This window comes from Terrapene carolina, unplaced genomic scaffold, assembly GCF_002925995.2.
Source record: "Terrapene carolina triunguis isolate 2854851 unplaced genomic scaffold, T_m_triunguis-2.0 Scaffold111, whole genome shotgun sequence".
Taxonomy (NCBI): Eukaryota; Metazoa; Chordata; order Testudines; family Emydidae; genus Terrapene; species Terrapene triunguis.
The window spans coordinates 650,822-677,754 of NW_020664462.1; the positions used below are offsets into that span (position 1 = coordinate 650,822).

Below are 26,933 nucleotides of genomic sequence, written 5' to 3' on the forward strand. Positions count from 1 at the left end.
TCCCACACTGCATGTGTTAGTACCTCTCTAAAACTACCTGCTGCACTGGAAATCAGGTTGAGATTACAAGCCCCCCTTGAGCGATGTAACCTTTTGGCAGTAGGGTACCAGCTCCATTCACACACGAGTGCTCTCGCTCAAGCACCAGGCCTCAGCACTATGATTTAATGGTAGCTTTGCCTCTTTCCTCCCATTGTCACTGATACAGCAAAATAAAAAACATTATGCAGCTGGGGATATGGGGGGGTCCTATCCTAGGCTGTTTGGCTGCAGTCTGTAGCAAGAGAACAATCTGCTCTGAATACAGTGGTTAATAAAGGACAGAACCGGTTACTACTCTATCCCTTTTTATTGTCTTTAATCTAATGTTGTAAAAAGATCCAGTATCACATAACAGCCACTGAAGTATCCCAATATCACACTAGTTCTGAACCATTTAGACAATAGCTTAGTTTTTTTTTACCTGCTGGAAGGGAAAAACCATACTGTTTATTGTACAGACTGAAAAAGTAAAACACTGGTCAAATTATTGTGACAACCTCTCAAGCAAGTGAAATGTAGATGAAAAGTTTTGCATGACTACAGGCTCCAGGACCACCAAGCTGCCTAGGACAGCCGCTGCCTAGGACAGCCCCGCCCTCAGGTGCAGTTCTGAACAATGCTACTCAAAGAGAGGCTGAAGCCAAGGTAACCTCTACCTGGAGCTCACTGCCACCAATGCCATCTGGTCCCTTGTACCCACCCCCAGTGAGCTTTCCCACCCTCTGCCCCTGTGCTTCAGTCCATAGCTAGAGTAGAGCGATTCCATCTCCCCTACACCAGATGGAGTGCTCCAATTACAATGGCAAGGGGCTGCTTCCTGTCTTTGCGACAGTTATAGCCCAGTGCAAGCACTGCAGGCCATGACAGGCTAGTTTTTGCTCCTGTAGTTAATCCATACGTGGAAAGCTGCTGGCTCCCGTGTGGGAGGATGGAGCTCCTAGTGGCTTATTACCAGCCCAATTAGAAGGGTAACAGGGAACCCAGTTACAATACTGTGCCCCATAACTAAACTAGACTCTGGGCCGGGCCAGGCCAGGGATAGTTATGACCTTTTTCCATCACACAGGTGCCTCTGACAGCTGCCATTAGGGTAGTGTTAATCTCTTTTTAGTTACAAAGAGCAGTAGAAATAAAAACAAATCGCAAGTCCAGTGACCACCTTTCATTTCCCTGGTGGGCAAGTCAGCAGTAGCAGTAGCACTGCCTGTACTAGCAAGCAGGCGCCTGCAATGTTAGGATACAGGACTTTCACCTGCGCCTCTGGTGCACTTCATAATAGACATCATCTGCAAAGCGACTTTCCGATACCAGCTCAGCTGTAGCACTCTCCAGCCACCCGTCTCACACACTTTACAGACATTAGTGAATTTATCCTCACAACAGCCCTGTGAGGTAGGCTGCTGTCTTCATCGACAGCCAGGGAATGGAGACAGAGCTGGGATTAGAGCTCCTGCCTGAGAACGTTGTGCGTTAGTCACAGAACCCTCCGTCTGTGCTACTCTGGTCCCAGGTCATAGAAAAACAGGGAATAGCATTACTCAAGGAGACAGGCTACCAGAATGAGTGACCTCTGCAATCGCTTTATGGGTTGCACAGGTTACAGGGAGCTGCCCTCCTTGACCGAGGGAGAACAAGAAATTAAAAAAAATAAAAAGCAAAAAAGGACAAAAATACAGGCAGATAGAAACTACATGACATCTCACACTCCTAATGCCAACACTGAGCTTGATTTGTGCAGCAGGAAACCGCCTCTAGCGGCCACAGGCTCAGAGATGCCCTCGGCATGGAATGGCGGGTCCAGCCCCTCCCGGGGCTCGCTCTCCCTCTTCAGACTGGGCTCAGCAAGTGGAAAATTAAGACGACAAACCACCACCCTGCAGCAGAGCTGACAGCTCCGCTCTGGCTGGCCCCGACCCTCAGTGCAGGCACAGCCATGAGCGGAAAGTCCAACTTCCTCCTAAGTTGAGAACAGCTCTCAAACCGGGGAGAGCGGCTCTGGGGACGCCCCGCGGGGTGGAGGCGACGGAAGGGTTGCAGGAGTCAGCGGTGTCGATTGCTTTCCAGTTCAGGGGCTACGACGACCCTCGGAAGAGAGGAAGTGGCGTTCCATTGAACTCGGGGGCGTCAGCACTTCCAGTCCATTCTGTGTGTCTCAGCAGCGGCCGACACCAGGGCTGCGCTGGTTCCTCCTACACGATGACCATGCCCGGAGCCAACAGCAGGAGATTCTGACAACACTGATCTTCTAGGATGGAGAGAGATGACTTCACAAGGGATAAATAGAACTTTATTTAAATAAACATTTGTGAACATCTTTATACAAATTACAAGTCCCCACGCTCAATCCTCCACCTCTGTCTAGGCGCCAAAGCTGCCAGGAGGTCCCTTGAGCAGATCCACCAGGATGTCAAGCAGCTGGCTGTGCTGATGGTGCAGGTCCCCCGGGATAGCAGACATTTCGTAACACAGGCAGGTCTCCACCATCTTGGAGAGCGACACGCGGAAATCACGCAAGAGGCGGATCGTGTACGAGTCTCCTTCCAGTACCAGAAGGTCACTGTCGGTCAGAGAGACCGTCGCCCGCCAGCCATCGTCTTGGGGGAAAAAGAGAGGAGCAGTTGAGTGGAGTTAACCAGCAGGATGGAGCTGACTGGGCCCAGCATGTCACAATGCTCTGGAGCAGGAGGGCCTGGTGCAGACCCACCCCATGCGCCCTCAGTTTGCCAAAGTCTGAGATCCCCTCTGCATGCTGTGCTCTCACCTGCCAGAGCACTCAGGCTCCTCCACACATTTCGGGAAGGAGCAGCTCGAGGTCTGCGCACATGCAAAAGGGAGACAGGGAGAAGCAGCTGATGGCTTTACCCTCACTCACTCCAGGCTGCTGCCTTGGGAAGGAACTGGGAAAGGCTACACTCGCCATGAACAGGAGGTTACGTTCCCAAGGCTGTACAGACCCTGGGGCCTGCTGAGGTATTGCTTACATCTGGAGTGATAAAGCTGCATCTCCCCGGGGAGGAGAGATTGTTCCTCAGCTCCAGCCCCCACCTCAATCACCAAGTGACAGAGTTTAGGCTAGAAGCCATTGTCCGCCTCTTGCTGGTGTATCCACACAAGTCAGGCCCTCGAGCGGTTGGGAACTGGGCCCAGCTTGTGAAACGTTAGCTGCCGAGCACGAGATTTCACAAATAGCTGCTTGTTCAGACACTGTCTGGGTCTGGCAGCCCTTCCTGCCTCAGGCGCTAAGCCAGCCAGAGGGGAATGGTCCGAAAGCCACAGTGTATCCGTCTTATCAGCATCCAGCCCAAAGCAAGAGTCCTACCATGCAGGCGGCAGAGGACACAGAACTGGGAGCAAGCAGGGGAAGGCTGGGAGCATGGGCTCCAGCAGCTGGGTGGAATGGGCAGACCAGTTTCTAGGTAAGTAACCACTGCCTCCATGGTGCTCGAAGGGTTAACTCTGCCAGGAGCTACCAGGGAGAGGTCACACAGGAGCAAGGGCTCCTGCTCGGACAAATGCCTCAGTTTACACCCCTCTACCGCCGGGGGCAGGGACCGAGCAGAGGTGGGAAGGCAGCACTGCGGAGTAGCATAACCGGGAGAGCAGGGGAAACCAGCCGTAGCACCCACCTCGGACGTGGATATCCGTGTCAGTCATTAGCAGCACAGCCAGCGGATGGACCTGGGAGGAGTCCCGCACAAACACCCCGCCGTTGGACTTCACCGCCATGAAGTACGTCAGCCAGCGGCTGTACAGCTTAGAGGCCTCCCTGGTCAGGAAAAGCAGGGGGTTACTGCGGACCACATGCAGGTAGCGGCTACCAGCCCACCCCACCCCTGCCACTTACAACACGCCAGGCACAGCCCAGAGCGAAGGGACGGCCCTGTCCAAAGGGCGAGGCCAGGCAGCCCTGGAACAGTGGAGCTCCTCTTTGGAGCGGCAGTAAAGAGCGGCCCCAGCAAACCCGCCTAGGAGGAGGGTCTAGCCCCACTGTCCGGGAGCTCACTCCCTTTCCCGCGGTGCTGGCCTCAGCGTGCACCAGGACTCTCTGCCCCCACGTTCACACCCTCACATCTGCCACTTGCCTGTTGATGGTTGACTTGTGCAGCAGGACGGTGCCAGCCTTTGTCCGATAGGAGTAACTGTTGGGCTTGAACTTTCCCTGCCGGGTGACTTTGCCTTGTCTCACCTGGGAACAGGAAAGGCACCTCAGCAAGCAGGAGAGTCAGTTTACACACAGGCCTGCCAGGGGCTGCTGGAATCCAGGGCAACCAGCAAGACCTGAGCAGGGATTTCCCTCCTGGCCACCTTGAGCTGCTGCGGCAGCCTTGCCCTCGCCCTGCTGCTGGCAGGTGACAGCTGTGGGCAGGAAGAAGTGATAGCCAGCCCTGGCTGCTGCAAAGCACGTCACAGGAGGCAGAGGATTGGGGAGCCCAACGGGGGAGGAATTGTCCATCGCCTCCATGAGCCATGGCTGGATGAGCACAGGCTTGTGGTTGAGACCAGACAGCCTGGCTGGTTTGGCAGTGGGAGAGATCTGGGGGGGTTGATTGTGTCACACGGGATGGGGCGCAGGCAATTTGCCCTCGGCCGTGCCCTAGCAACAGACACACGAGCACACAGCCCCAGTGGAAGGAGAGTGATCGCAGAACACAGACCCCCCCCCCCCCCCCCCCCACACACCATGCAAATGGACAACGTCCAGGGAGCCAGGAGATTGTGGCCCCACCGCACAATGCCCAGGAGTGCTGGCAGGCTGCTGAGCCCTGGGACTGGGGCAGCCACAGAGGAAGGGAGGGAACTCCCGTCACCTGGGGGGCTCCTACCTGGATGAGGTTGGGGTAGAGGCCGGCCATGAGGACGCCTTTCACCAGCTCCTCCTCCTCGCTGTACTGGTTGCAGGCCGCAGAGGGCAGGGTGCAGTCTGAGGGCGCCGACACCAGGAAGGTTTCGTAGATGTTCTCGGAGAACTGCTTGACAAGGCCTGTGGGGAGGAGCCAGGGCAGGCATGAGCACCCGGCTCTCAGCACAGGAGCCGCTGCCCACCCCTTTGTAAGCCCCCGCTCACGGCCTATACCCAGACAGCTGCCAGCCCTTTCCCCACTCGGGTGCTTCACCATGGACCCTTTGCTCCCTTCCCTCCGTGGGATGGGCACCCGTGGTCAGACACAGACTGACCCCTGCGGAAGCACCCACACCTGTCTGGGTCACGCAAGGCCGATTCACTCGCTGTCACAGGCAAATGCCTGGCCTGAGGCTCCCTGGCAGTTTCTGTGCCGAGGGGCAGGAGGCCCAGCTGTGCAGTCACTCGAAGGTCGGGGCTCGCCCACGAGGGATTTGCCCAGAGTCCCACCCACCCTTCCCACCCCCATTACAGCCAAGCTCTCGCCCCTTGGGCCTGGGATGTAGGGCCTCTACTGCATGGCACTTGCTCCTGCGGTGGGAGGGGCCTGTGGGACTCACCGTTGATGAAGCGCAGGCTGGGGGCGTAGAGGAAGTAGTCCTGCAGGTAGTTATCTCTGGCACGGCTGTCTCTGCGCCTCAGCACCTCCTCCCAGCCTGCCACGGCCCTGACAAAGGCCAGGTGATCGCTCCCGCTCTCTCTGCTCAGAATGGCCTTCGCCTAGAGCCAGGAAGCTGAGTTAGATGAGCCACAAACCCTCCTCGCCCCCTCCCTGCCACGGCCCCGGCGGGCGGCCCTCACCTTGTCCACCTCCGCTCGGTTCTGCAGGCTGCTGCTGAAGGGGTCCCGAGTGAGGCAGGAGACGATGACGAGCAGCGGATGAAGGCAGCGATAGATGGATGCCAAGACAATGGCTTTGGCCAGCCGAGGGTCTGTGGAGATCTGGGCCAGGCGTTTGCCCAGCGTGGTGAGGGCTTCCCGCTGATCCAGCACTCCTGCAACAGAACCCCGCCATGGGGCACATCCATCAGCCTCCCCGCAACACCGACAGGACCGGGAAGGGGAGGCCACTGGTTTCAGACACGGTGCCGCGCAGCAGGCAGGGCAAGTACCCCGCAGAGACATCCTGCTGAGTGCAGCAATCTGACGCGCCAGCCAATGAGTCACCTCCAGGATGGGCACGGCCCCCTGGGTTCCAGCCACGAACCTTCAGGAGCACATTGCCCCGGGGGAGTCACTGAGCCCCCAGCAGCTTCGGACCTCTTAGGAAAGAGTGAAAGGGCTGCAAGATGACCACGTGGTCAGCCGAGCACCCAGCTGTAACTCCTGGAACCACCGCTCTCCTCCCTCTCTATCTACCCCAATAAGCAAAGCAGTGCGCGAAATCAAGTGTTAGACCAGCACAAGCGAAGTGAATATGGCTGGAATGGTTCCAGCTACTCCCCGCTCTGATCGAGGGCTCAGATCCCACTCCAACCCAGAGCAAGAGGATCCCGTCCCAAGCCCAGCATCTTATATCTGGACAGGAGCTGTGGCGCCTCTCCCTTTCCACGTTCAGAGTGAGCTCACCAATTTCCTGCAGGAGGATCACAGCTTCATCCACAGCTTTGATGTCAGGGCTATCCAGAGCCTTGGAGAGGAATTCGACTGCCTGCAACACACGCGCAGAGACAACATGAGACTCCCCAGCGCAGGAGCGACTTTGACCCACGCAGAAGATTTCTCCACCCTGCCCAGAAATGGCTGCTCTACATCGAAACACTGGAATGTCATTTCCTCCTTTGCTTACCCGCAGGGAGCCGAGTTCAGTGCTCTGCGTTTCCGCATGGCACCACGTACGCCGGGCACTACCCCTGGCTAATCTGCACATTTCCCTCCGGGGGGCTCCCTGCATTAGCACTACTGTCTAGGGCAGGAAGAGATGGCGAAAACTGTAGCACACTGAAATGATAAGGGGAGTGTAGGGAGGCAAAGTGAAATTATCAGTGCTCAGGCAAACAGGATCTTTAATGAGTATCCCTGGACAAGACCACAGGGCCCCCTAAGCATGGTGCTGGCACACAGGTTCAGTACCAACTCTCGGGGAACATCCTACCTACTTATCAGCACCTCCTGCAGCACCCTGGATTTCCCCTGTTTACTACCTGCAGACCTGAGCTCAAAACCACTGACTGGAAGGGGCACAGAGCGGGCAGAAACACGCTGGCAGAGGGAGTTCCGCCAGCACTGTGGTCTCCGAGCCGTGTGCTACACCTACCGTCTTCTCTGGCATGTGGATCTTGGCCTGCACCACCAGATTCTCCAGGGGAGTGCGCAGGATTTCAGGAACCTGGAAAGTGGGCATTTTGTCCAGGCGGCTGCGAGGGAAGAGGTGATAGGCAAAGCCCGACTGGCAGCGGCCAGCACGCCCTCGCCTCTGCACGACATTGGACTTGGACACCCACACCGTTTCCAGGCAGGAGACCTGGGGGAAGAGGAGCGTTAGAGGCAAGTGCTCCTGCTGCCATTTAGTCTGTTTCACCAAGCTCCCCCTCTAGCCCAGAGAGCCAAGGAACCCCTGCCCCAAGAGCTGTCCATGTCACCTAGCTCAGACCTAGCTGGCAAGCTGCTTCTCTAGTGTGCAGAGTCCCACTGCAGGAGCTGGGAAGCTCTCCCCGTTCTCCTCAGTCCTAGGCCAGCAAGTGACACCCACCCCCATACACCCCTTTTGGGGCCAAGTACTTTGCAAACAACCTGCTATAGGGACTAGACACAAAGGGTAACTGTACCCACCACCGAGATGCAACTGCCTCTGGGGTTGAACACCTAATCAGGAGCAGCAATAATGAACATTGCAGCAAGCGACGGGGGAAACTAGGTATGTAAAGTGTAGACACTTACACTGGGATTTGGAGGAGGGGAGAGCTGGATAAAACAATCCTTAGTTGATTGCAGAGTGGGCAAGGACCTTGCTTGTCCATTTCATACAAACGCTGGCATCTCAGACACACACCACCCCCAGCACTACAGCGGGGCATTGGAAAGAACCATGGGACCTTTACCTTCCACTAAAGCAACCTCCAGAGTTGGGCAGAAGGGTGCTTGATTTCACACGTCTGACAAACGGCAGCAATAAACACACAAGCTATCCCACCAGTCGAGCCCGTGTTCCTGTTGTACTGCCCTGCTGCAATGACAGCAGCCAACAAGCCGGATATGCATGCGAGCCAGCTGTGCACAGCTTAGCCTCTGCCTTCCTTCTTCACGGCTTCTCTCCCCCGCCCCTGTCTGAGCTGAAGGGAAACGCCAAGTTTGGCGCCATCTGCTGGACAAAGTCTGCACACTTCCCCCCCACAATATTGAACAGCACATCCTTTAGCGCAGCGATTCTCAAGCGCGGCCACCACGACTTCTGGAGGGAACAGGCTGTCAATAGTATATTTTAACTGTCATAACTGAGGCCACCATGAATTTGCTGTGGCCACACATGCAGCCACCGCACAAATTCATTTGAGACCCAGCACACTGCCTCGCTGAATGCTGCTGGCTCCAGGGAGAGGGGCTCCCGGGGGCCTGGGCCTAGTGCTACGCTGATGAAGAACCCGCTTTAAATCCTATTCAGTCTCTCTCGATGTCTGGGCAATCAGGAGCCCAGTGTGCGGCAGGCACTGCCTCATGCCACTATTCAACAGCGCTCGCTCCGGCTGGTGGAGCAGCAGCCAGTTCGGCTTGGCTACTAGGAAGTGACTGATGGGAGTCTGTTAGGGAGGGCTGTAAGGCAGGGAGATCTACAGAGGGTACTGAGGGTGGCACACGGACAACAGGATTTGTTCAGGGGTGAGTCTCCTGGTGCACACTGGGGCGGGCGGTGCACTGGGAGGGAGTTGGCTCAGACAGCCAACGCTCCCTGCGCAATCAGTCACAATGACCTGTGCCTGAGAAGGATTTTTTGTTTTTGACCTGCCTCTGAGATTTGGGGTGGGGGGGAGAGGGGGAAGGAAAGCAATTATCCCTGCTCTGCGGAGATCACATACAAAGTGAATCAGCGATTCGAGCCCTGGGCACCAAGGAGTTAATGGCAGGCAGGGGGCATCTCAAATGCTGCTTTAAGAATCATGCCTCAACTGCAGCGTGTTCCAAGAATGCACACAAGACACACGGGGCAAGGAAGAGCCAGCACCTTAGTTTTGAGGTCATAGCGCTCCTCCTTGTGAGTGCCGCTGTCCACCACATGCACGATGTCATTGATGGTGATGGAGGTCTCAGCAATGTTGGTAGCCAGGACGATCTTTCTCACTCCTGGCGGGGGCCGCTGGAAGATGTTCTGCTGGTCCATCATGGGGATGTTGGAGTGCACTGGCATGAGAAAATGCAGAGAGTTAGCCCTGTCCTGCTCTGCCTACCAGCACCAGTTAGGAAGGTGGTCAGATCTACTCAGCCCTCCAGAGCTCTCTCTATACTGCTCATGCTCTTCCTTCACATAGGCACCTTCTCTCAGCCCCCTGCGAGAGGCTGGGGTTAGTCACTGCCGTCACATGCAAAGAAAGTTGTTTCTAACGTTGGCAATACTGCGAACAGCCAACCAATGGTTCTCCCAGGCTTACTCATCAGACCCACCACTGCATCCTCCAATAATCCCCAAACCAACCTTTGGAAGGGTCAAGCACAGTAAAATGAAACAGCAGATGGCAAAATACTCCAGGTGCTGCAGATAGGAAGGGCTCATTTCAACCTCTGTGACCTAAAAAAATCAGCAGCATCTGGAGATCTGAGAACTTCCTGCCAGGCAGAGGTTCCCTAGATCAGTGGTTTTCAACCTGTCGTCCACGGACCCCTGGGGGTCTGCAGACTATGTCTAAGATTTCCAAAGGGGTTGGTACCTCCATTTGAAATTTTTAGGGGTCCGCAAATGAAAAATGGTTAAAAACCACTGCCCTAGATCAAACAGAGCACACTTGGACTTTCCCGAGGTCTCCTAGTTGTAGGAGATGTAGTACCTACTCCCACCCACAGGTGGAGACATTCCATTCTGCATGGTTCTTGCATTTCCACTTTTTAAAGAGGACACCACTTTTCCCACCCCACTCTTCCTCCTGGCCCCACTTAGGGGATTGGGTCTGGCTCAGCTATGACGTAATGCCACCTGACCAGCAGGGGCTGCGGCCAAAGGCCTGTAACTCCATCCCACACATTTCCTCTTATGGCTCAGGGACCTGGGGAAATTCCCGACAGCAGATGGGCTTGTATGCTGAGGGCCCCAAAGAACTGGCCCAGAAATAAGCGAGCATATTTCAGAGGAGAGCAGCTCCTGCTCACACAACCCAGCATGCCGCAGCCTGGTTATGGAGCTCGGCCATTTGGTGTGTGGCGGGAAGGCACCAGATATGAAACACTATTTTGCAAAAATGTTTTAAAACATCCCATTGGGATAAGAACTAAATTACATGCGCAGTGCAAAGCTGCACCTAGAATTCAGAATCCCACACCCCCAGCCCTCACTCTGCCCAATTCCCTGGCCCCAGCAAAGCTCTGTGCTGGCTCCAGCTTACAGCAGATGATTCAGGGGCCCTGGAGTTCATAGGTGGAGATTCCCCTTGCTATGCCATTTAGGAGCTCAGCACATATCTACGGTGAACATGGCATTCGGTGGGCTCTATGATGGCAGACGGAGTAAGTTCGTCCCCCTCATGTCCCCACAGGCCTCAGCAGCAGCCAGGCCAGCATGGCCTGGGCAATCCGCCCCAAATGTACAGTTAGGTGACAGGGTTACCAGTGTGTCTGATGCATCCAAACTCATTCTGCGTCAGACAGCAACAGCTGGAAGTGTTACCTCGAATACGATGTTTCAGCCCCACCCATCTCTCCCTCTCCCCCAAGCACTGGAGAGAGCCATCTCACCTGGTAAGACAAGGTACCGGCTGTTCTGAGAGCCGAGTGTTTCCAGCAGGCGCTGCTGCACTCCTTTGATCTCCTGCCAGCCAGGAAGGAAGCAGAGGACCCCGCCTGCAAAGGATCAAGAGCAGAACAGGCAACACAGAGATGCACGGGGCTCTTTTCCAAGCTGCAGACAGACACCATGACTCTAACCTCTGTGCCAGGTCTCCCATACTCCAAGGAGTCCTGGGGAAGCCCAGTATTTTCCCGTCTAGACCCAGAAACTTGAACAGGAGACTAACAGGTTACCAAGTCTGTGGTACCGACCTATCAGGCCTGATCACCACTGAAACCTGTCAGACACATGCCCATACAGATCACAGACAGCACCAGGTGAGCCACCCCTCCAGCCTGGGGACCCCGGGGAGTTACAAAAATCAAATCAAGAGGGAGAACGTAGTGGGTGATTTAATACATGACACAGCCTGTCAGAGCACTTAGACACAGTATAACCAACTCCTTCATGGTGGCTGGCTCATGGGGTATTCTGCCATTGAGACAGACATCAGCACCAGGTGTCCTCGGATCGCAGCTCAGTGTCATGAGAGGAAATGGAGCTTATTGGCTTTGAAACAGCCAGACTTCCTAAAGCATAGTTTCGAAACCAGCCTTCATCCTTCCTGGGGAGATGAAGCATTCTATGCAGTTTACTGGGAGGAGCTCAAGCTTAAAAAAATAATCAGAGATCCTGTCTGCTCTGTGGGAACATAAGATCCCTGGGCACTGGTACAAATGCAGCAGCTGCTGCACTTCGTCCTAGGGGTGGCTGCATTTCAGTGGTACAGTGTATCGACATCTCTGAAGCCCGATAATCCATGTTGAAAAATGCCATGCAAGTCAAATAGTATTTGCCACCACAGTAACCACCACTCTACTCAGTGTCCAGACACCACGCTGCAAGCTCCAGGAGATTCAAAGTAAGGTCACTGCTCTCCCGTACATGATGCAAAGTCGTACAGTGCATTCGTATAGCGGGTTACTTTGTCCCCAAGAGACAGATGTGCCAACTGATGTATAGCTACTGATGCGATCTCAAGAGACTTGGGAACCTCACCCCCTTTTTATTATATGGCCACGCTTTACACACAAATCCACTTGCTTGGCTCACTCTTGTTATGACTCTGCGATATGCAGACCCAAAAGTTACCAGGGAGTGCATCCTTTGCTGACAAACTCTTCAGATCTTCTTGCAGCCTCAGTGAATCCCAGACATGGGGTCTCTCTGTAGCTTATAGCAGCCCTGGGCACATGGCAGCTACACACTAACGGCAATAGGGTTTACCCTGGGCTGCCTCAGGGTAAAAGAGCTCAGAGAGCAGATCCAATACAAAGGAGTTGATGGCACATTCACACAGGTGCTTTCAGGCATTGCTGACCTCAATTTTGTGGCTGTTTCACCACCTGGACCCAGAAGACAGTGCTCTCAGCCAGCGCAATACAAGGATCAAGGGCTGGTTTTGCCAAGTACCTTCAGTGCCCATAGAGAAAGACAGGATGCCAGCCCCTTGCAGGAGCCAGCCCTATTTTATGGGTCTGATCTGCTTTGGCAAAGGGTCCAGGCTTCACCTGCTCTTTCCCCATCTTCCAAAACCCCAGGCAAGGGAGAAAGTAAAGCAGCACCTACCTGGCTCTCCGTGGGCATCAATCTGGAGCACAAGGTCAGCGATCAGCTCAAGGTCGAGGACACATTCATCATCTGATTGCTGAGAAACACGGGAGGATATGTAAATACCAAGGTAGCGGCAGTGACCCAATGGGCTGGGGAGAGGGGTGCTACACGCCCCACAGCACCCCCCTAAGATGGCAAACACCTTTAATAAGAGACATGGGCTAGTAGCCTGATCACAGCACTATGAGCCAAGAACTCCGGAAGCTTGAATTTAGGCTCAGACTCATTCTGGTCACCACCTCTGCTGTACAGTGAGGATACCACCTCCCTTCCCCCATCCGTGAGCGTCTGCACGTATTTGGAAATATCAGCTCATTTAAATCATGGCTTTTGGTGGGGGCAGGAGGGTGCTACGTGAGAATGGGACGTCAGTGAATCAACTGGGCAGCACGAGGCAGCAGCTTTTCTTTGCAAGTGAGAAAGAGAGCGCCCCCAAGGAGTGGGGCAGGCATCTGGAGTGGTAAAGGCCTTTTAAGAGGATAACAGAACCAGAAAGAGTAATGCACTGTGTGTGTGTGTGTGTGGAGGGGAGGGGGGGTGAGATTGGACACACCCCAGAAGCCAACAAATATTATGAAGAATCTATACATAGGGACGTGTTCCAGGGGGACGGAGTTCAGGAAAATAGGCCCAAACTGCAGCATGTATCCAAGGACAGAACTTTCTCAAAGCATTCAAGTGCAGGCCAACCCATAGGGAGTAAACATTTCATTACAAAGGAGCCACTGCCAAGGAGTTTAGAGCCAAGTCAGATCTGATTCAGATTTTAGATGAAGGTCATAAATGGGATCTAACCAAACCTAATGGGAACCTCAGGAGGTCTGGGCTGGAATTAAAACTTTGCCAACAGCTGGCAACGCAAACCCAGCAGCACTGGGCTAGCGCAGAAGTGCAGCAGGAAGGAACTAGCCCCAGCCCAAATCTCTTTTCACCGCTAGCCATCCCCAGGGTTAGTGCCATAGACAGAGAAACAAATCAGAGAGTTTGCTGCACGCTCACCTTCACCTCGTAGTGCCGGTGTCTGTGCCGGCCCAGCTTGGCCAGGATCTCTTCCAGGTAATATTCCTTCACTGGGTACATGAAACCTGGCACCTTGACCACGGGGCAGTCCCCAAAGTACTGCGAGAAGCGCTGGTTGTCCCCTGTGGCGCTCATCAGGACCAGGCGCAGGTCGGGGTTGAGCTTCTGGATGCCCTTCAGCAGGATAAGCAGGAAGTCGGTGTTGACATCCCGCTCGTGGACCTCGTCCACAATCACGTGGCTGACCCCCTCCAGGCTGGGGTTCCCCTGCAGCTTTCGCAGGAGGATGCCCACCGTGCAGAAGAGCAGGGCTCCTCCCCTGGCTGGCGGTTTGCTCTCCAGCCGCACCTGGTAACCCACGTTCTTCCTCATGTTGGGACCCAGCTCCTGCGCAACCCGCTGGGCGACCGAGATGGCGCTGATCCTCCTTGGCTGGGTGATCACCACGTTGCAGCGAGCACCGCGCCCCTCCAGGATGTAACGCTCCAGCAGCAGCTGAGGGATCCGGGTGGTTTTCCCACAGCCAGTGTCTCCTGCTATTACCACCACAGGATTCTGCTCAATGGCCGACAAGATGGTGTCCTTGTGAGGGTCCACAGGCAGCTGGTGGGTTTCCAGCCACGATGAACCCCTCCTCTTCCAAAGGGCCAGGAGGTTCTGGCTAAGGCGCACCTCCTCCCCCTCCGACATGGGCGTGTAGGTCTTCCCTGTGATGGCATCACTGATAGCACCAGACTCCTTACTCAGGTTCATCATGTCGTCAGCAATCCGAGGCCTGGATTCCCTTGAGTCCACCGGGTACTGAGGGAGGAGGAGAAAATTGGCACAGACAGATGCTTAACTTGGAAGCAGCTCCTTAGAACACAGAACGCCAGGAGGGCATGTTGCGGGGTCAGAGCTGGGGACCAGCAGGCAGGATGCTGGCTTTGGCACCGACTGCATTGCCAGGAGCAAGTCGCAACCTGTCCTTTGGGTAATTCAACTTCTAAATTTTCATTTTGTAAAGACTCAGCTCAGAACATAACCTCAAACCATCCCCTTTGCTTGGCACACCAGCCCTCAGCTAGCCCTCTACGCTTGCCTCATTCCAAACCTCGTTTGGAGCACTCAATCCGTTCAACAAAGATTTCAGAGCCCTGATAACTGACCCTCCATGCAGTGCTCAAGACAGAACAAAGAAACTGCAGCATCATGTAGTGGTCACCCAGCCTGCCTGCCTTCCACCCCCATACAGTCCAATGCTAGAAATAGGGTAAGTGCCCCAGGGCAGGGGCCAGGCCTTACATGAACAGTGCTTTAGGTGCTGTGAAATAACCCTATCCCCTCAGGCAGTCAGGCCAGCTGCTGTTCAGTTATACACAGCAACACGACAGCTTGTGGCCAGAAATGAATCTCAGATCCCATGGAAAGCACAAGGGGATTTTAGGGAGCAGAACGCAGTTCCTCAGGTCAGGACTTGGCCAGAACATGCCTATTCAGGTTTAAAGGACTACAGGCGTTTTAGAGCCCACAAGTCAGGATCTCAGGAGTCGGTCTTACCCAAACAATGGCACTTCCAGCAGCACAGCGCTTCCCAGAAACAGGCCTGGACACTGATGCTGTACTGACTGCAGAGTATCACCATCTACTGGATACTGGACAACCACCCGAGACCAGCCTCTGTCCTAGTGGAAGTGGGCACAACTCCCACTGATTTCAGCATCCCAGCCTGGTTCTGGGTTGAGAATCGAGACTTCTTGGTAAAGTGCCTTGTGTAACCAGCACCTACTGCTCTAGGACCCTTACAAAAGTTGCGCCCAACATTTAATGCATTCAGTGCCATGAGAGAAAAATCCCCATGGGCCATCTACAAATACTCGCAGCTGCTTATCGTAAGCCAAGTAAATGAAGCAGAGATCACTGTGTAGTTTGTTAAGCCTGCCTGTGCTAAGACAGCGGTCACTACCCTGAGTGATTTGTGAACAAGCCAGTCCCACACCCGAGATCCCCGGCTTGGGGGATCACCAAAGCAGCCTTCCCAGTACACAGCTGACAACAGCCAGCTCACTGAGTTGATACGCTATCGTATGATGCCGGTGGCTCGGCTGGTTCAGGGACAGGGAACCTAGCTGCCCCCTTTGCCCCGAGGTGGCCCTATGACACGTGAATAAGTCTTACGTGGTTCAGGTAGTTCTCGATCTTACGCAGGGTGGCCTCAGGGACTTTGATGTGGCAGGGTCTCCTCTGATTCTCGCCCAGCTCCCTGAGGGACGTCATGTTGTACATGGCATGGCTCAGTGGGTTGTTGTTCTTGTCCACTAAGCCAAGGCTCTGAAAAGGAGGGAGACAAACGGGGACAGTAAACATGAAACAGTGTCTAGGGGGTGGGAAGGGAACACAGCACATATGAGAATTAAGTCAGCATTTTCAGAGCCAGACTAGCTTTGACTACAAGAGCCATTCTCTTCATCTAGCTTAGCTTCTCCCTGCCCAGCCACTGAGAGCCCCTTCCCCAAAGGAAGGTGGTGTGCAAGGAAAGTCCAGTCTCCCTGCCCAGGAAGGTCCCAACCCCAACAATTCCTGCCTTCACCAGGGCAGGAAGCTGAGACCCAGGGGAACCCTACAGGATCTTCCCTGCTGTGAAATACACACACTGGAGCCCAGCGCTGTACCTGCCACCAATGCCAATGGGGAAATTCGCCAAGGAAGATTCAGATCAGAGGAATGGCATAGGCAGTAATTTCCAGTAGGACCCACTTACAAGAGCCTCTTACTGGCATTTCCACAAACTTCAGTAGGTAGCCGCCCAGGAATAGTCTTTCCTGCCTGCCCTCTCCCCATTGATTTTGGAGCCAGGTAATTCCCTATGAAGAAAGCTAGGAGAACAGAGTGGTCAGACTGACCCGCCTGAAGGAGCAGGGAGCCAGCCAGCCTACCCTGTCTGGAGGCAGCGAGGTGGCTGAAAAGACAGACCCACCACTCGCAGGTCCATCTTTACACATCACTTTGCCGATGGGCCAAATCCCCCATCAGCGCCATGGAGGTTCACGATCTGTTTCTCAACTCCATTGCTGTGCCCCTGCACAGAGTCCTAAGGCATCAGCCTAGAGACAAGGACAACTATCTGACCCCAGGCTTACCCATGGAGTCCACTCTAGGTGGCAGCAGGGAACGCAGACTGAGTCACAGAAACAGCAGCAGCCTTAGGTCTCGGAGGCTCAGCCTGGCCCCCCGAATAGGACAGTTCTGGTACGAACAGTGTCCGTTCACAGCAGGCTGGATAGTGCCTGCATGGAAGGGATGCTGTGGTAGGAGCCACATCAAGATTTGCTACCAGACACATGCCACTCACCTTCAACTTCTGGCAGGCCAGTGCTGCTGCTTTGTTCTCGGCCTCAACCTTGCGGCGGCCCTTGGCAGCGAAGGTCATCGGGCAGGGCCAGCGCAGGGTGAGCTTGCAGATCTTAGTCTTGGTGCCCACGGTACGGAACTGCATGAATTCCTGAAAGAGAGACAGGCAGCTTGTGAGGGAAGAGGAAGGCAACTGAAAGGCTGGGTTGATTCAGAGGGAGCCTCTGAAAAGTTTACTAGGCTATATTACCTAAACAGCAGGGCAGTTTTACATTAAGATTTTAACTCAGTACCTTCTGGAATAGAATCACAGAAAAGTAGGGCTTGAAGGGACCTCAAAAGATCGTCTAGCCCAGGTCCTGCCTCAGCACAGGGAACAAGTAAACCTAGAGCATCCTTGACAGGCATTTGTCCAACCTGTTCTTAAAAACCCCCAGTGACGGGGAGTCCACAACCTGCCTTGAAAGCCTGTTCCAGAGCGTAACTATCCTTATTGTGAGAAATTTTTCCTAAATATCCAACCTAAACCTTCCTTGCTGCAGATTAAGCCCATTACTTCTTGTCCTACCTTCAGTGGACATGGAGAACAGTTGATCACCATCCTCTTTATATCAGCCCTTAACATGTTTGAAAACTTATCCGGTCCTCCCTCAGTCATCTTTTCTCAAGACTAAACATGCCAGTTTTTTAACCTTTCCTTTTGGGTCAGGTTTTCCACATCATTCCTGAAGTGCGGCACCCAGAACTGGGCACAGTGCTCCAGCTGAGGCCTCACCAGTACTGAGCAGAGTGGGCAAATTACTTCCCATGTCTTACATACGACACACCTTTAATACACCCCAGAATTATATTAGCCTTTTCCACAACTACATCACATTGATGGCTCATATTCAGTTTGTGATCCACTATAATCCACAGATCCTTTTCAGCAGTACTATCACCAAGCCAGTTATTCCCCAGTTTGTGTTTTTTTGCATCTGATTTTTCCTTCCTAAATGAAGTGTTTTGCACTTAGAGAGACAAGGTGGGTGAGGTAATATCTTTCACTGGACCAACTTCTGTTGGTGAGAGAGACAAGCTTCCTAATATCCTGGGACCACTCAGCTACAACTATACTGCATATGTACTTTGCACTTGTCTTTATTGAACTTCATTTTATTGATTTCAGACCAATTCTCCAATTTGTCAAAAAGTCTTTTTGAATTCTAATCCTGTCCTCCAAAGTGCTTGCAACCCCTCCCAGCTTCATGTCATCTGCAAATTTTATAAGCTCATTCTCTACTCCATTATCCAAGTCATTAATTAAAATATTGAGTGGTACTGGACCCAGGACAGAACCATGTGGGTCCCCAGCAGATATGTCCTCTGAGTTAGATAGCAAACCACTGAGTATAGTCATTCAATCAGTTATTCACCCACCTTACAGTAATTTCATATAGACCACATTTCCTTAGATTGCTTATGAGAATGTCATGTGAGACGGTGTGAAAAACCTTTCTAAAATCAAGGTATTTCACATGCATTGCTTTCCCCCATACACTAAGCCAGTAGTTTATATAGCAGCATCCACGTAGTCAGAGGTGACCTGTGCTAAACCCCTTCCCCTGAGAGCTCACATACTAAAGGCTTGGTCAGTACCAAGACAAGACATAACCAACAGGCTGCTGTGTGGAGCACTTCATGGAAGGAGGGAGTTAGAAGGTGAAAGATACAAGGGGCAAAGCTTGTCAAACTTTTTTTCAGCGTGTGCAGGGCACAACAAAGTCTGAAAAGGAGGTGGGTGAAGCGCTAGAGGAAGGAGAAGGAAAGCAGAGATGTAGGCAGGAGTGGAGTTCTGGACAAATTTGACCACCAATGAACATTACAAAATTCTCAGAATAAAGGATATGGCTCTGGCTGGCTGCAGAAATCAAGGGGGCTTGCAGCACAATTCACCCCAGCAAAAACACAAACCCACATATAGTAACAACACTCCCACTGCTTCTCCTGAGGGACTCTTCCCCAAGTCTCACTGTCAATAAGGTTTTCCTGTTCTTCAGCCTAATTTCAGCCCATCACTATCTAGCCAGCCCTTGGAGAACCCCAAAGAATTCTCCTCCTTCCCTGAAATCTACACCCTTTCAATCGCTGCAGCCCATCCTTCCCAGCCGCTGAAAGGCAAATTCCCAACCAGAGGAGATGGGAGAGGCCATTTGAACAGCAACTCACCTTGACTGTGGAGGAAGAGGTTGCAATCTGAATCACCTGGGCCAGAAGGTTTTTGGGTAGAGGGAACTGGGTCAGAGCCCTGATGGCATTGTTGTCATCTGTCATTTCAACAGAGGCCCCTCCCCTGCAAGATGGAAAGTAAAACAGTTCAGGTACGTAAAAAAACCAAACAAATCTCTCTTCTCCCCAATTTTATTTGTGCTCAGACCCTTCCCCCTCCAGCTCCTTTGCCATAGCCTAAAATCGAGTAATTAAAGAATACAATGTGAGTACAGGAGATTACGGAGTTAATTAGCAATGGAGGGTTTGCAGCCAACTGGGTAGAGAGTCCCATTACATTGCGTTACAGAACTCAGAATGAAGACAATCGCTTTAGCCAATGGAACCTCCAAGTCAGAATTCTAGCTTCTACTGAAAGTAACTGTCGTCCCAAATATTTACAGTTGCAATGCAAACTGGAATACAGGAATGGCTTTTACTACTTCTTTAGGAGACAAAGTCAATTTCGAAGTATTTCCCCTCTTGTCCCAAATTGTTTCCCTTTAAAAAAATTGAAATACAGGTCCTGACTTGTCCTTCTCCTGGAGGACACTGGCAAGGTTTAAAAAGACTGCCAAATTTAAGTGTGGCTTTTGGAGATGACAAACTCTGCGGGCCAGGAGAACTGCTCCCCACCAGATCTACGAGGCTGACCATGAGTAAAGCTGGGGCAATTGCCTGTCAGAAGAACAGGAGTCCAGAAAAGAACCCCACGCCCTCTAGTGCTGACCTAGGTATGAAAGCAGGCAGACCCACCATGGAGTGGCACAGCATGCGTGGCATCCTCATGGAGCCTGGCACAGGAGCTTTATGTTCAGACTCTGCTGAAGTCCTGTGTGTGCTCACTATGTTGTGGGCAGCGAGAGGTCAACTTTGAGGTCTATGGGGATATATCAGCCAGTGCCCGGACCCTTTTCTCACTATTCCCCTGCTTTAGTGAGCTTGTCGGAACATGATTTTACCTCATGTCTCTAGCTGGGGTCCGAGCTTCGTTCTGTGCCATAGACAGGTAATCAGTAACATCAATCGTGTCTTCTTCCAGCTCCCCTTCCTCCAGTTCCCCCTCCTCTAGCTCCCCTTCCTCCAGCTCCTCTCTTCTCATCGCTTTAGGCATCCTGCCTTGCTCCATGGACTGGATGGAGTCATCTGGTTCCACCCGTCTCCAACAAGTCGACAAGTCAGCCAGAGATGGTCCAGACTTGGAACGCCATCTGCTTTCGGGGCACCACTTGTCCTCCGGGCAGCCAAGCTGGTCAGCGAGGATTCGGTACTTTGCAGCATCAAACAGCTCGTTCCTGGGCCCTAACAACCCCCAGCCCTGAATGAAAGGAGTCACACACGGTTAGACAGCTGTAGGGAGCTAGCAGGACTGGGCAACTTCTAAAGCAGAGTGGGACCATGCTTGGTCCGAAGGGAGAAACGCAGAGATGAATCCCTCGCGTCCAGGAGAGTGAAAGGAAGTTGAAAAGGGACTTGCATACTTTCAAAAAGAATATTCCTCCAGTACCTATTTATAGTCACTCCTTAAAAGGGAAATGCTGACTTCTCTTTCGATCACGTACAGTGGTTTGGTATCATGCCGTTGCTTACAAAGGCTGGGCCAGTGCATGCTGGTTTGTTATACAGCAGACACGATCTGTTTGGTGTTTTAAAACACTGAACCCCCCCCCCCCCCCCCCCCGCAACACAACACAGGCTACACTAACTTTTCTACACTCCTCTTTTCTCTCCCAGGACAATATTGATTCACATAGTAAAAACTTCACATTTACTTCAAAGAACAAAAATATTTGGGACATCCCACCAAACGCACCACTGGGGCTCTTGTTAGGGACAATGTTAATTGTTCACGTCCTCCTCTTTCACAAAAGTAAGACATTTACCTTTGAGTGACAGATGCTGGTGTTTCTGAGTTTTGTAACATACAAGACTTCAAAACTTGTCTGTGCCTGGAACTACAAAGCGCTCCCAACTGCTGTTCGGGTAATTACTAATTGCAAGATGTACTAGATGTGCAAGATGTACTAATTGCAAGATTACTAATTGCCTATGTACCCACATACAGGTGCAGGGACACCCATGACAACACACACCTTGCTTTTCTTTACTGTGACATTTCAAAGAGCTTTGGCAACATTCATTCATTTAGCCTCACAACACCCCTATTAGACAGGACAGTATTATTTTGTACTGTGGTAGAGTCTTGAGATCCAAATCCCTGATTTGGGGCCCCACATATTACATACTCATATAACAAAGACAGTCCTCGGCCCTAAGCAGATAGTACCATCTGTTTACTTGGATGGCAAACTATTCATTTATTATGGATAGCACCGGAATCACCACCTTTAGATAAAGTTGCCCAATGCTTCCTATTATAAAACCCTTGTTTTCAGTTGGGTAAAGCTCTGCTAAACTAACCATTCAGTCTGAAATTTTCTGTGCCAAATGCATGCATTGGGCTGAACTGTTTTGAAAAATTGCAGCAAAAATGGTTCAGCTGCTTCTGAGAAAACAGTTGAGGTCAAATATATCTTCCTCCCTCCCCATGACAAAAAAAATTCTTACAACCATTTCATTGAGAAGCTTTAGCTTTTCATAGCTTCTATGCGTCTCATACTGGACAGTAAGTAAGGTCTAGGGCTGCACACTGAACAACAACACCACCACAAAATATTCCATCGCTACTCATTCAATGAGCACCATCCAACCTGTGCACTGAATGAGGCAGGGATCCTGTGGAAAAAGAATCTGTGATCATGTAATTAAAGACGGCATCATAATGCAATATGCATAAAGGGGCCAAATTAAGGGTTGCATAGGCAACCTTAATTCTGTCATTTCCTAACCTTTGAGTGCCTGGCTTTGCCACCATATTGCTCTTTTAATTTTTGGAAGCAATTAGATTTAAATTCTGGGGGGAGCTGCAGCGACCCCTGTATTTAGGTTGCTTAATAGCACATAGGTCAGTATTGTCCCCATTTTACAGACGAGGAAACAAAGGAACAGAGAGGTGACGCAACTTGCTCGAGGTCACAGCAAAATCAACTGCAGGGCTGGGACTAGCACCTAGAACCCCGCCTTCCAGTGTGGTTCTCTAGCCACTAGACCGTGCTCCCTCCCAAACAGCTCCCAATAGAACTTTATATTGTCCGACAGCGAGAGCTTCTCAGTGAAGAACACACAGGGACAGCATTAGGTGCACACATCTCTCCCAAGAGTGATGAGCTTTGGTTGGAGATTGAGGACAACAAAGGACATAACGGAGAAGTAGCTCAAGGCCTGTTAATGAATTCAGACAGCCTACTTGCTTGGCCATGGGAGCAAGTGGGCGTGCAAGCTCAGTCGCATCCAGCCACTGCCAGCCAACAGTGGGGCTGCCTCCATTCCTGACTAGAAGACAAAACAACTGAGAAAACGGAGGAGGAAAGAGCTTTAAATAAGCCAGAGGTCAAACAGCCATTAAGGTAGGCCAGCAAGTTCAGAGGCCTCTTCTTGACTCTTGGCAGGGATGATGGGGGGGGGGGGGGGGAGGGAGAAGAAGAGGAGAGGAACAGTAGCTCACCTTGAAGAGCTGGCATGCAGCAGCTGCAGCCTGCCTCTCAGCATCGATCTTTTTGGTCCCATAGCCTTCCACTTCCACGTTCTTAGGCCATTTGATGTGCAGAGTGACTTTCTGAAAAGAAAAGAAGAGCAGTGAAGTGAGAGACAGTGCAGAACCCAAGCCCTCTCCTCCTAGTGCTTGGGTGACCTCTCTGAATGCCAAGCAAGAGAAAGGTTTAATAAATATCACTGAGCAGCACTTATTTTCAGCTAGTACTTTTCAGTAGAGGATCTCAAAGGGCTTTTCATTTAGCCTCTTTTTACAGATGCGACAGCTGAAGCCCAGAGAAGTGAGGCGACTTGCCCGCAATCACATAGTAGGTCAGTGGCAAAACTAAGATTAGAACTCAGGTCTGACTCCCAGCACGCTGCCCTGTGCACATGCTGCCTCCCTGCTGAAAGAAGCCAACTACAGCAAACTAGTTATGTCAAATAATCATCCTTCCACAAACAGGGTGGGTTAGAGATGGAGATTGGGTTTTTACATGCATATTAAATGTGCTGAGATGAAGAACCAGACGGAAGGGGGAGTATATTTGAAACACATACTACTGTGCAATAAACCATTTAGAATTGCAATAGTGCTTCAGACGTGTATATTAAAAATCACTTACAACTCTGAGTATTCCTGGCCCTTTGCCACCTACACGTACAAGCACTCCTCCCACAGCCAGAGGTTAATAATGGAATTACCTTTTTTCTTGGCCCGTTAGTGTGGATATACACCAGTTTGTCTCTTGCATGAGAGATCCCCAGGGCTCTTCCAATCACACTGTTGAGCAAGTTTTTCGGCTGTGGAAATTCTTTCAACAAGTCTCTGGAATCTGAAAGAACAATGGAAAAAGTGAATGCCATTTTAATACGTGTATAGTCCTGTTTAAAGGAGCTAGAGCATGTTATAAACTCTTATCTCACTGAAGTGCTGTAAGGTCTAATATTATCCCTGTTTTACAGATGGGGAACTAGAGGCAGAAAGTGCTTCGCCCATGGTCTTGCAATGTGTCGGTGGAACAGAATCCAGAAACCCTGAAGTCCCCTGGGCTCTCAGCACTGGAGGACACTCCATTACCAACACACCAACAGCTATTCTGGTCTGGATTTCAGGAGAAGTCAGGCAGCTATGTTTACTTATTCCACTTTCAAAAAACCTGAAAATATTCTACTCAGATTGCGTCATGGTTGGAACTGTTGGTTTCGTGACTCAAGGACACACCATGAAGACCAATCTAGAAACACTTTATGTTGTACAAACAAGTTTTATAAGCTTTGAGATGAATGAAAACATTTCCACAATAAAAAAAAAATCTAATTGAAATCCATTTCTTTGGATGCAAACATTCCCTTGAAGTGTTCAGAACCTAAACAGCGCGGCACTGGGCTAGCCCCTGAAGCTAGAAAATGAAACGAAATAAGTGAAACTAATTGTTTTAATTGACTTGAGACAAATGCAACCCCCCTGGCACCCCAACTCAAAAAAACTCCAACCGAACACCAATTGTAAAATGGCAAAAAGGTTATTGAGCAATAACTGCATTTTGAACAGATTGTTAGTACAAACCCAAATACTTGGGATGCACATACCCCCTCAATGCCAAGTCAATGGCCTCTAGAAAGTAGTGCCTTGAAGAAATGCACTGTGGGATCTAGATACATGGTGGGAGGTTATTTAAGGAGCTGTGGCTCCCTAACTCCACCACAGCTGCTGTCCACTGAATTTAAGTTTAGCAGCAGGACTCAAAGAAGAGGGAAAGGGAAGTGGGGATCTAAACTGAATCTGCTCAGAGAACCAGTTACTGGTATGGGACCTCTCCTTGGAGTTTGTCAGCACAGACCTCCACTTTTGCAAGATTAACTCGCACTAACAGCAACTAAGGAGGTGGGTCTGAGGAGAACTGCTTACCCAAGCTGAGCATATGTCCCAACTGCTAAGATGAGTAATGTGTCATATGTTCATGCAGCACACACGTAGACGTTTAGCAGATTTCAGTAACGGAAACATTCCCCCGTTATTCTAGAGGCCCCTTAATGAACCTTTGCAAGTCACCTTTAAGGCATAGGCCTCTTTCATGGAAGGTTTACAACTCTCCAGAAAGATTTGCTGAATTTCCTCTGGTCAGTCAGATTTCATCAATACATTACAATCCTGGTTGCTAAAAGTCAGGGATTTCAGATGACGAGAGAAAGAATCAGCTGTTCAGCTACCAACACAAAGCCTCGGAGATATGTGAACAAGAAGTGATCTGTTCTAGTCAGAGCTATTAATCTCACTCACACTCTGTGCTGTTTAGTTTTGCTGAGAGCTCTTGGTAGCAGAGATATTGCAGGAAGACATGAGAACTCCTGACTCCAAGCCAAGAGGACAGCATCTGTCAAGAAATTGATTCGCTGCTACCTCTGAAGTATAGATAAAGGCATTTTCTCTTCAGGCAGAAATATTTATTGAAGGAGTTGCCTCTGAAGTGACCAGACAGTATCATTTACAGGCATATCGGAACATTGTTCACCACAGAAGAGACTGTCTCCTGGATCTTCTGGGAGATCACTGACAGACTCTATGTTGTACTGTGGCAGATATACTATCCTTAACCAACTCTGCAGGGCTTTCGTGTAGAGCCTGGCAAATAGTATCATACAGGTATAAGAAGCCACAAAAATTATATTACACGGAAAGGCTTTTGGAGACCACCGACCTCCCATATCCTGGATTCTGTCCTCTGGCAAATAGAAAGATGCTGATCTAGAGTCCAGAACAATCCCTGTGACTCCTTCTAATTTTCTAGGCTTATCCTGCAGACCAGAGACAGGAAATGTGCCCTCGCTGTCTGTAGAGTCAACTGGGTTCTTGTAGAGCTGTGCTTTCAGAATCCAGGCAAGGAGAGTCTTGGATTCAATACAATGTTTTACATGGGCTACCACTTCTGCCAGGCACTTACCTGGTCAAGGCCCCTGGAACCATAGAGAACTACATACAGAGTACTCTGTACTGTTAATCTCTTATTTTGGGGGGGATTGGGCGGGGGGGGGGGGGGGAGAGAAGAGAGAGAAAGAGAAAATGGTCTCAACCTAAAAGGATGCCTCAAACTGATCTTGTATAATTAGGGAAGGGATAATGAAAGCTAACATCACTGTCTGATGTACTTGTTCAATTTTGTTAGCTACAATTTGCAATGGTGCCTTTTCTTAGGAAAAACTAAATGTGAATAAACCCCTCTCCCTGATATTTCTAAAAGAACCTCCTCTCTCACTTCGAGCAGAAAGAAGGCTACTTCACTCAATACAGTCCCATGACAGGGGTCCATGAAGAGAGGGGAGGGTTGGTAGGTGGCATGGGGTAACATTTTCTAACAATCCTCTAACACTAATAGTCTGTCTACAGTAATCCCATTCTTAGAGGGAAAAGGAGAGAAACAATTCACAATCACCCCCACTAAACCCACTTTGTAGATGATGATGATGAGTTACATGGACTGCCATTAACAAGAGCATGTATTTTTGGTCTCTGATTGCCTCTGCTTTGAGAAACAGGACTGCTTCTGAGGAAATCTGTGATAAGGAGCAGACAAAAGATGAGGAGGACCTTGTCACAGGTATCTACGAAGATCAGACGTTTTATATAATGACACCAAGGATTTTGAGATGGATCTGTAGTCAACTTCAGTGTTTAATCCATCTGGGAGCAAAGGAGAATGGTTCCTCCAAATGGCAAAATCCTCCATTTTGGCTTGTAGATCAAGATCTGAATTGCCAGCTGAGCAACAATGTATGCCTCATAGCTACTGACATTGTTACAGAATGTGCAGCACCCAAGGAGTCACCCCAATAATCATTTTAGATCCTCAATTCCAGAACTGAAATGGGCTAATCCCATGTGGAGAAGACATGCATCACCAGAAGTATTTGAAGATGCAAACCTGAATTCCCAAGTTGCAGTGAGTGTGGTTTCCTCCTTGGCAGACTGAATTTCTTGGCACCTTCATCCAAAAGCAGGATGACTTATCTCTCTGAGACTTCTTACCTTGTCCTTCCACCACAATCAGACTTTTCCAGTGTTAGGCCCAGTCTGTAGCCTTGGTGAGATCTTCCATGGTGCACGGTTCCTCCAGGAGCCAGCAGACCAACAGATATCCCACAATTTGTGTTTTGATGCAGTCATGTGTCTGGGTTGTTGGAACAGCCCCACTTCTGCATATTGACTTTTGACTTGCCAAC

The 26,933-nt window shown here is 51.0% G+C and overlaps 1 protein-coding gene across 3 annotated transcripts in view; it reads right to left on the reverse strand.

Annotated features, from left to right (window-relative positions):
- Positions 1-351: 351 nt before the first annotated feature.
- DHX30 (DExH-box helicase 30) overlaps positions 352-26,933 on the reverse strand; it is a 42,714-nt gene continuing 16,132 nt past the window's right edge. For 2 of the 3 annotated variants that reach the window (XM_026652116.1, XM_024193821.2), the window contains 18 exons: positions 23,418-23,548; positions 22,687-22,797; positions 20,084-20,439; positions 19,083-19,206; positions 16,876-17,025; positions 15,702-15,854; positions 13,524-14,345; positions 12,480-12,558; positions 10,820-10,924; positions 9,102-9,277; positions 7,200-7,406; positions 6,512-6,593; positions 5,744-5,937; positions 5,503-5,662; positions 4,866-5,023; positions 4,125-4,228; positions 3,669-3,808; positions 352-2,636 (listed from right to left, as the gene is read on the reverse strand). In XM_026652116.1, the coding sequence (XP_026507901.1) occupies positions 2,401-2,636; positions 3,669-3,808; positions 4,125-4,228; positions 4,866-5,023; positions 5,503-5,662; positions 5,744-5,937; positions 6,512-6,593; positions 7,200-7,406; positions 9,102-9,277; positions 10,820-10,924; positions 12,480-12,558; positions 13,524-14,345; positions 15,702-15,854; positions 16,876-17,025; positions 19,083-19,206; positions 20,084-20,439; positions 22,687-22,797; positions 23,418-23,548 (3,488 nt within the window). In that variant the 3' untranslated portion in view covers positions 352-2,400. The remainder of the gene's footprint in view (positions 2,637-3,668; positions 3,809-4,124; positions 4,229-4,865; positions 5,024-5,502; positions 5,663-5,743; positions 5,938-6,511; positions 6,594-7,199; positions 7,407-9,101; positions 9,278-10,819; positions 10,925-12,479; positions 12,559-13,523; positions 14,346-15,701; positions 15,855-16,875; positions 17,026-19,082; positions 19,207-20,083; positions 20,440-22,686; positions 22,798-23,417; positions 23,549-26,933) is intronic. The other variant, XM_024193822.2, reaches the window with a different exon arrangement.